This window comes from Pagrus pagrus, assembly GCF_965226575.1.
Source record: "Pagrus pagrus genome assembly, chromosome: 4".
Classification (NCBI taxonomy): Eukaryota; Metazoa; Chordata; class Actinopteri; order Spariformes; family Sparidae; genus Pagrus; species Pagrus pagrus.
This window is the reverse complement of record NC_140188.1, coordinates 17,102,609-17,112,578: the sequence shown is the minus strand read 5'-3', so window position 1 is coordinate 17,112,578 and position 9,970 is coordinate 17,102,609. Positions and strand designations below refer to the sequence as shown.

Here is a 9,970-nt window from a genome sequence, read left to right as displayed (position 1 = left end):
TCACCTCCTAGCGTTCCCCTGTGGTATTACTGTTGCAAGTGTTACCAAAATGGCTACCGCTAGCAGCCTGGCTACTGTCAAAAGCAAAAAAAAAACAACCATAAGAATCCCAATTTGATCTCAAAATCCTGATCTTAGTGCAATGAAAAGGCAGTCAAACATCAGGTTGTATAGATAAGTGCACAGGTTTTGTTTCTTACTGATCTAGCAGAAAGAATGCCAGATTTGAACCGTCTGAAGACCCAGTGGTAAGAGGAAACACATCAGCAGGGGAACAGACTTTGACACTACACCAGGGTGCTCTCCCTCAAGCGAATACTCATCTGTCCTCTCCTGTTTTACCTAGATTTCTTTCATTTTCCCTCTTTGCCTTCTTGGCCTCCTCCATAAGCGGGTACTTTGTCTTTTGCAGTGTAGAGTGTAGTTATTTCCGTTGTTCAACCGTTACCTGGGGATAGCGACCGGGGGAAACAATGCCTTTTCCTGTTTTGGTTGCACAATGGAAGGTCTTGTGCCGCAATGAGTCCCTCATTTTTGTGGAAAAAAATCAAACCCGGTGGACAGACAGGTGAGATTTATAGTAAACTGGATTCTATTTGTCACTGATTTAACATCTTTGCAGGATTTTAATGCTGTTGCTGGTCATGATGGTGCCAATTGTAACCACGTTACACACAATACGGTCACTTACACATGTTTCAATACACGTAAAACTTACCATTAAACAATATTATTATGGTCATTGTAAGCCAAATAAATGTATTGGAGTATAAAAGTGAAAACATAAAACACTTTTCACAATGCGTGTGTGTGTGTCTGTGTGTGTGTGACCTTGCAGCCCTGCATCGTGACCCCCACACTGCTCTCTTGGCATGTTCCTCTGCCTTTCAGATCTGCTGTGTCAGCTCTGTGTCAATCAGAAGGAAATATTCTCTCCCTCTCTGTCTCTCTCTTTCTGTCCGTTTCTCTCCCCCGTCTCTCTCCCTTGTTCTCTCCCTCGCCTGCTCCGAGCCTCATTTCCCACAGCAGCAGCACAAAAGGTTTACACATCCATAAACATTATGCTATGTGCGTATATGTTGTGCGTCATGGAAGGAGCCCTCCCCGGTGCGTTATGTATATGAATGAATGGCTCTTACACAGGGAACGGCTCCTCCCCAGGAAATCCATGACTGTACTTTCCAGAAATAGAGTATGACTTGCTGAAAGTGGAACTAATGCATCAGCGACGGCTTTCCAGCAGGGCTAAACATGATGGAGACCGAGGTGTACCTCCCGCTGGCAAGATTGCTCGTCGCTGAACCTGTTCTCAAAGACGCGTGAGCACGCAGTCCAGCAAACTGGCACAGTGGATTTCCCACGCTACAGTGTACATGCAGCATATTCAGATGTGCATGCATGCATACACACACAAATGCACCCAGACACGCACAGGCAGAGCGGTGGAGAAAGGTGTAGGCGGTGTGACGCAAACAATATGAGTCACTCTGACACAAAGCCTGCGTTACAACACACACCATTGTTATAGTATTACCTTTCCAACAGGTCGGATGGATTGTTGCCTTCCCTCCCCTCACTGGTGGGAGAAAGGACCAGAGTGGAGGAAACAACTTTAAATTACCAAGCTGAGACCATGAGTCAGCACAACACCTCATCTTTTAGGTGTATAATTACAGACAGAGGTCGTACAATGAAGATTAATCACACTGTTTTACTTTTATTTTCAACTCACAGATATGATAATGATGTAAAAGGCAGTAACTATAGCAACACAAACCTGTCGTCCAAGAGAAGCAAACCCACCATATGCCCAGTTTTCCCACAGAGAAGCATGGAGGAGGAAAATCCAGAGAGAGGTAGAAACAGTTTACCTCTTCTTTAAATTATTCAAGCATGCGGTTAGTGGCTGCGTTCACATGGACCTTAAAAATTCACGAGTAATCAGAATGAAAATGCATCATGTAACCACCTCAATCCGCAGTGATTTCATTTTCAATCTGATCGAGAGGGGTGGTGTAAACCTTTGAAAATCTCTTCAGTAGAAAAATATACATATAGTAGCACATAATAACCTCCTCTGTTTCTGTCTGGCAAGAATTCATCGACATGTGATGAATGAGTTAATTTAATTTTCTCACTAAAGAAAAAATATTATTATTCATCTTCCTGTGTTTCTCACAGCAAGTGGAACCACTCTGCGCACGTCCAACAGGTTCTGATTGTATTTGTTTGGGCCTTGAAACACACATCTTACCTGATATTTAGTGTGAATATAACAGTTAAGTTGGAATCGTTAATCAGAATTATTTCAATCGGATTGAGGACTTATTGTCCATATAGTCACAGCTGCTGATATCATAATGATACTGCTCATGAATCCTCCAACTCACCCGGCTGCCACCTCGAATGTGTCCTCTCAGATGAAGTGTATTTGAGTATCCCAGTATCACACATAAACGTCTCATCATTTGGGCCCGACGTGATCAAGAACAGAAGGGCCGACTCCTGCTGCACTGCCGACCTCCTCCACAAGAGAGCGTACAATCTGTTCACTGCCTGTGCTTGGAGAGCTGCCAAGTACATACCAAACTGTTGCCCAATCCTGTTTGTCACATCAGTGGAAAAAAAAAAAAAGGCAAACTTGACAGTACATTGCAGCACTTTCCAGGGATATAGAGGACTTATTTGAATAGAGATAAGACAGCAGCCTTGCCTGATAATTCATGATGAAATATTCCTCCACATTGCTTCACAGAGGAAACACAGAGCTGTAAAGTTATACAATTGTGAGCGCTGCCAAGGTTCAGTTATGGGGTTTTCTATTTGTGCAATTAGTCGGGAATAAAGCATTAACACTGGGTAATGTTTGAGAATAATTGCCCCCTCAAACTGCTTGCAGACTTTGTTAGCAAACACTACAGGAGCCTTGGATTACACACACACACACACACACACACACACACTCAAACACAGACACACTCAAACACACACGCTGCCCAGATGGGAGACAGATGTTTAATAGACAAGGTCAAGGAGTCCATACAGTAATTGTCTGCTCCACCGTTTCTCAGTATTCTCGGCGTTGTTCAGATCACCACATCCACATAAATCCAGGAAATTTCCTCTGGAATGGAAACCATGTCCTACTCTCACAGACATATTTGTGTTTGTTTTCTCTCTTTCTCCCACTTTCTTTCTCTCTGAAACGTACACACACACATTCGTTCTGGTCTCAGGGAATAGTCAGGGGTTGGATTCGTGACCCCCACAGACATTTATTTGTACACCTCAGACAACAACAACGGAAATAATGTTTTTAAAAAGACCTATAGACCGAAAAGACAACAAAAATGTGCTTAAAACTGTGACTTTAAAGGTGCAACATGTCAGAATTTTAGTTCACAAAAACAAAAAATGAACTAAAACAATCAACAAAATGTGAAGAAACAAAAGTATTCATGTTATGTCAACACATCCATGTATTGATTTGAAAAGATGTCTGCTGAAGTTAGCATGCTAACCAGCTAACAGACACAATACACAGACACCATAATGTCAAAACTGCTATTTATCCACTTTCTGTTTTTAATTTAAATACATGTTTACATTTTTAACCAAAATTCGTACACATTGCCTCTTTAAAGGGAACTGCTATATAAACATAATGTGTTTTGTAGTGTTTAATTTTCAAGTATTAGACATAAAAGTTGGTTATTTTGTCTCCTTTAATAAATATCATCTAGAAATGTAATTATTACATTGATTCAACATGAAAAACTGAACACTGAACTTATTGCATCTGACGTTCACTTATCGTATAGAATTAAATGGTAAATTTACGCCCAATTAAAATACTTCAAGTCACTGAATTAGGCAAATTGTACAAGCCAGTCCTTCCAAAAACTGAATCCACTTCACGTTTCTTTCATTCTGAATCTGTTTCTCGTCCTTTCTGGACGTTTCTGTCGTCTGACAGCATTCAGAGAAAGTGCTGATGACGAGAGATGATGAAACGTTAGGAGAAGTTTCTAATCTCATTATCCCTATCCCGACCTAATCCACCAGGAACAACACCTCCGAGTCATCCACACCCTTTTACATGTGTTGTACTCCACACAACATGCAGACAGACCTACTCGTAAGATATATCTATGCATGGTAATATAAGGTGACCCATATCAATAAAGGAAAAAAAGATGTCGGACATGCAGGATACGATGCTGATGGGTTTGGAGGGGATCAAGAAAACCATTCTGCATGGAGGGACCGGAGACATCCCAAAACTCATCACGGGGGCAAAGGTACTGCAGGCCTTCACTGCTTTATTTACACTGACACTGACTTTTTACTTTTAACTTCCCCATTAGTTAGAGAGTTTGAATCCACAGCTACGTCACTCATTTCAGACAAATATCAGTTTTGTAAGGTCTCTCTTTTGGACCAATTTCAGAGGATGATTAAAATATTTCTCTCAGAGCAGTTTTAATGTTCTAAATCTAATTAGAGTTGAACATCCTGCGTGCACTTGATTATCACACTGTGCATCACATGACCTTCATCAAACAAGACAGAACAGTCTGTCTAGACTTCGGTGTAATTGTTGCAAAGCATTAAAAAGTGAGAGAAGGCTCCATTTTCCTGTCTTTGACTATAAACTGTGTCGACTTAACATAGATGTGCAATATTTTTCTAATAAATTATGTTATATAGGATCAATTCAGCTGTGTGCTGTATGCACACAGAGCACTTAGTAACAGGGTCTTTACCAGAATGTTCTTGGCCTGCTGAAAAGCAGAACCGTGATATTTTCTGTACAGGTTTGAATGTTTTTTTCTTGTTCAGTGTGCGTGGTTTCATTACTTGAGATTTATGGATTTAATTTTTCTAATCATTTGTGCCACTTTTAAGCTATTTCAACTGAACAAGATGGGTGAAGAGAGGCACAGTCATGTTGCAAAATCCCACTGGCAGCCAGTAGAGGCTGATAGAGGACATAAATCACTCAATGCTCCTTTAATGAGAACAATATTTTCACAGATGAATCAATACTCTCTGAACCATCTGTGTCAGTTTTGCAAAGTAAGTCTAACTTTAAGAACCCTGTTATACAACTTGTGTGGTTATTTTTTAAAGAACAAAAGCTTCAACTTCCTTGAGAGATTTACCTTTTTGAAAAATCTCATATTTATTGGAAATCTACTCCTGACTGCTCCTGAAGGTTGTCTGATCGTGTTTGACATCATCCCAGGTTTATAAAATCGGCCTTCGCTTATACAAGCGCTGTATATGAGGGCGCTGTTATCATGAATTATGGAAGAAGCTCATGAAAGCAACACAGTGCACACCCAGTTCTGTTTAATGGTTTCACTTTCCTTGGACGTTATACAACCATTCAACCTCGACATGCCTGTTCATTTGTGTTTACTCCCCTGTTACAACATGTTACACTTTGTCTGTCAGCGAGTATTGGCTTGAGACAGCTTTCCCTCATGCAATTTAGTTTTATGGTGTTTGTGATCACCTGCATTTCACGCACCAACTATTCGGCCTTTCTATGAAATGAAGTCACTTTAGCTGCCCATTTCTAAAGCTGCCACAGCTGTTATTAGTATTTTTCCCCAATTTATGTCCAATTTATTAACAAGCCAGCTTGATGCCGCTCTTTTTGTATTAGTTTTCAATTTAGTTTTATTTATTTGTCCTTTTTTTTTTTTTTAAAGAAAATTAAGGCAGATAAAATCTAAAAAAGAAAACATGCATATCTTTTACATGTCTGATCACATTGTAAAATGTAATTAGCTGCTCTTGGAATAAAAGAGCAATATGTTAAAAGACAAAGCAAAATCGTTTTTCATCAAGATCCATGCATTAATCCATGAGATATGAATGAAAATCTCTTGAAAAACGATCTTGCAGTGTTAAAGAAAGTCAGAAAAAATTCCTGGATCTGTCCCTTTATCCGGATCACCACCAATTCTTTCTTCTATTCTTGGCCCGAGACCCATCCTCCAACAAAGTCTCATGGAAATCAGCAGTTTTTGTGTAATCCTGTTGACAAAACAACCAACCAACAAACAGACACAGATGAACACATAAAATCTTTGAGTCTCATGTCATATACAGACAAAGACAAAGTCAATAAGCACAGGTTTGTTTTCCATCATTTGACTTTTTTTCTCCAGGTGACCTTCCACTTCCGCACCCAGCTGTGTGATGATGATCGCACGGTGATAGATGACAGCAAAGTGGTGGGGACGCCCATGGAGGTAGTGGTCGGCAACATGTTTAAACTGGACATCTGGGAGACCCTGATGTCCTCCATGAGGATCGGTGAGGTGGCTGAATTCTGGTGTGACATCATTGTGAGTGCTAAAAAAAATGTTAACAAACGCCAACTGCTTTGTGTTTTAATTTGTTGCTGTGTTACCTTGTTTTGTTTGAGAGCACAGTACAATCGAATAGAAAACAAATCATTCATCTATTTATATGTATGCATATAATGTATACTAGAGGTCAAATTAAATTAAAATGTGCTACTTTGGCTCTAGTGCAGCATGTAATCTGCAAAGTAACTAGAAACTAAAGTTATCATATAAATGTAATAGAGTAAAAGTACAATATTTGCCTCCAAAATCCAAAAAGTAGCAGAAAATAGAAATACTAAAGAGAAGTTCAAGCAGGCTTCCATTACAGTTACAGAAGTAAATATGTAATCTGATTACAGATACATTCTTCACGACAACATCACTCTGGTCTTGAATGAAACCAAATACATAATATACACTTGTGTAACAAGATTAAATGAAATATATTCACATTTATTTGCATATGTTTGGTATTGAGGTAATCAATAAGGATAGTAACAAGTTCAAGTTACATTACTTTATTATTGTGGTACTCCTGTGATACTTCATTTTTTTAACAGATTATATGTAACTTCATTGGAATACACTTTTCAAGTAAACCTCCCAAACCTGGGTACAAGTACCTCAAAAATTATGGTACTTGAGTAAATATACTTAGTTAATTTCCCTCGGTGCCAGTTACATACATTGTACATTTATAGCCCAGACAAAAAATCACGATATATTCAACTCTCCTGTCCATGAAAAAGAAAATGAACACAGGAGCAGATAATAAGAGAAATGCGTCACTGTCTGGCTGCACAGAGCTAACACAGGGCAGAGCGTGGATCAACAGGCTGAAGTGGAAACACCCACATAATAGTAACACAAATGGTTTATAACAAACATTCACAGCAATGTCTCAGGGACATCTGATTCACTTTCAGTTTATTGTCGCTTTGAATTCCCTGCATATTTTCCTCATGAGTAATGTTTTGTCTTGCTGAACGTCGTCTGTGCGTGTCCTCTTCCTGTTATAAAAGCTGCCGTCTCATGCAGATACCTGGTCAACAAACACGTACATGCCCCCGTATCAGAGACAGGTGTTGTGAAGCAAAAACACTTCCTCTGTATATGTGTAAAAGTATTTGTGTCTTATGTAAGCTATAATTTGTTATGTCTGGGGTCTGTGTGTGTGTGTGTGTGTGTGTGTGTGTGTGTGTGTGTGTGTGTGTGTGTGTGTGTGTGTGTGTGTGTGTGTGTCAGAGACAGATGGGTTGAGGCATACTGTCATTAATCTGCGGCAGCCTCACTTTTCCCTAATCGGCTCTGATTCCTGCTGAATCAGCACCACTGACTCCCCTCCACTCTGATTAGATGTGATGGGGCTTAGAGCGTTTATTCACCCCTCTGAACAACATGGCTGCACTACACAGTCCCTTGCATATGTTGTGCAGTATTACTCCCATCCAGAGGAGGGCAAAGTTGGCATGTTATAGGAGGAATTAGACTGGAGATAATGTGAAGCAAGTCATGTCAGTTTAAATTACAATGAATCTTATTGTCTTATCTTAATATATTTAATGGAAAATTAACAAAATGTAATCTGTAATCACAAGATATGAAATACTTGCAATGCAATGATCACTTCAGTGGGAAAATGAATAGCCAACAATGGAACAACTCATGAGATTAGCAGTAACAGTAACTCTATTGACTCCTCTCTCCTATTCAGCACACCGGTGTTTATCCGCTTGTTGCAAAGAGTATGAGGCGCATCGCAGAGGGCAAAGACCCAGTCGACTGGCACATCCATACATGCGGTATGGCCAACATGTTCGCCTACCACAGCCTGGGCTACGACGACCTGGACGAGCTGATGAAGGAACCAAAGCCCCTCTACTTTGTCCTGGAGCTGCTCAAGGTGAGAAAGGACAAGAGACGTCCACACGGATCTTTAGAAAACTGAAGAACAAACTCACATATATATGTATGTGTGTGATTGGCAGGTGCAGCAGCCCAGTGAGTACAACAGGGAGACGTGGGCTATGAGTGATGAGGAGAGGCTGAAGGCCGTCCCCGTGCTGCACGGCCAGGGGAACAAGCTCTACAAACAAGGGAATTACCAAGAGGCCACACAGAAGTACAAAGAGGCCATCATCTGCATCAAGAACATTCAGACCAAGGTGAGCGTGTCGAAAACAGAAATGTAGTTACTTCTATACAACAGACGTCCATCTGAACTGCTTTCGCCTTCAGGAGAAAGCGTGGGAGGTCCCGTGGCTGAAGCTGGAGAAGATGGGCAACACCTTGACGCTCAACTACTGCCAGTGTCTGCTGCGCATGGAAGAGTACTACGAGGTCATCGAACACACCAGCGACATCATCAACCAGCACCCAGGTCTGACACCGACATAGACTGATGATGCATCGAGGGGTCACGTAGACATTTTAAAGCAGGAAAAGTTTTCTTTGCTAAGTAGATAATCACATTCCAGACAGTTTATGTATGAGTGTGAGAGACTGTCACGCTGTGTAAGCATTAAAGCCTCGCAGTTTATTCAGCCTTTAATAAGCTGGGTGTGTTTTCCCTCTGTGTGTGTATGTGTGTTTTTAAGAGTAGCTGTAAAATCTATAAAAGTCTGACCCTATAAAAGGTTTTCATAGATGCACATGTGAATCTAACTAAGCTGTAAAAGACACACTCCTGTCTTGTTTAAAACTATAGATGTCCCTCGCATGAGCTGCTGCTGTCAGACATGTACGTGTTTGTATTATGTCCTGCAGGTGCGGCGAAGGCCTTCTATCTGCGAGGCAAGGCCCACGTGGAAGTCTGGAACGAGGCGGAGGCCCGGCAGGACTTCAGCAGGGTGCTGGATCTGGACCCGGGCATGAAGAAGGCCGTGAAGAAGGACCTGGCAGTGCTGAACATGCGCATGGAAGAGAAGAACCAGGAGGACAAGGACAAGTACAAGGGCATGTTTTGATCGTGAGAGACTGACGCAGAGGACAGAGGACCAGGGAAATGACGGGTTAAAGAAGAGTGAAGTTGTTAAAGATGTTATATGTAACTTTTCTGCATTTAAGTGTGTCTGCACAAAGTTTTATTTCATGGCTATCTGTCTTTCTAACTTATGGGAAAACATCAGATGCTGCATCAGAGCGTGAGAAAGGAAGTCAGGGAACGTTACTAAACATAAGGTGCAGAAAAATGTAGTACATTACCTTGTCTGACAGATTTTCATCTGCACTGGTGGCTGTTTAACAGTGAAGACAACAACTCCCATGATCCCCCAGTACTTCACAACATCATGAAACTATGTCTTTTGTTTTTCATTGTTTTGATTTAGAGACTCGTAGCTGCAGAAATCTTCATGCTTAATTTGACCTTTTACCACCACAGCTTCACTCCCATGAGTGTGAAAGTCCAATAAAATCTGTTTTATTAGATCAAGTGATTGGGGTTATAATAAAGGTTTTATAAACATCTGACTTTTGGTCTGTCTCAATCCTAATTGTTACAATCTGTGTAACTTTAATTAAAGATTTTTCACATGCATAATTTTATTCGATTTGCTGATATTACATGACATTCTTTGAATGGGCTGTTTGTATTGCACTATTTT

At 40.7% G+C, this 9,970-nt stretch overlaps 1 protein-coding gene across 1 annotated transcript; it reads left to right on the top strand.

The window, feature by feature from the left end:
- Positions 1-4,196: 4,196 nt before the first annotated feature.
- aipl1 (aryl hydrocarbon receptor interacting protein-like 1) lies at positions 4,197-9,478 on the top strand (the record flags this gene model as incomplete). The annotated part of the gene is made up of 6 exons (XM_084351005.1): positions 4,197-4,301; positions 6,183-6,362; positions 8,080-8,268; positions 8,354-8,530; positions 8,604-8,745; positions 9,132-9,478. 6 exons carry the CDS (start codon positions 4,197-4,199, stop codon positions 9,329-9,331), a joined length of 993 nt encoding a protein of 330 aa, XP_084207131.1. The 3' UTR covers positions 9,332-9,478.
- Positions 9,479-9,970: the final 492 nt, after the last annotated feature.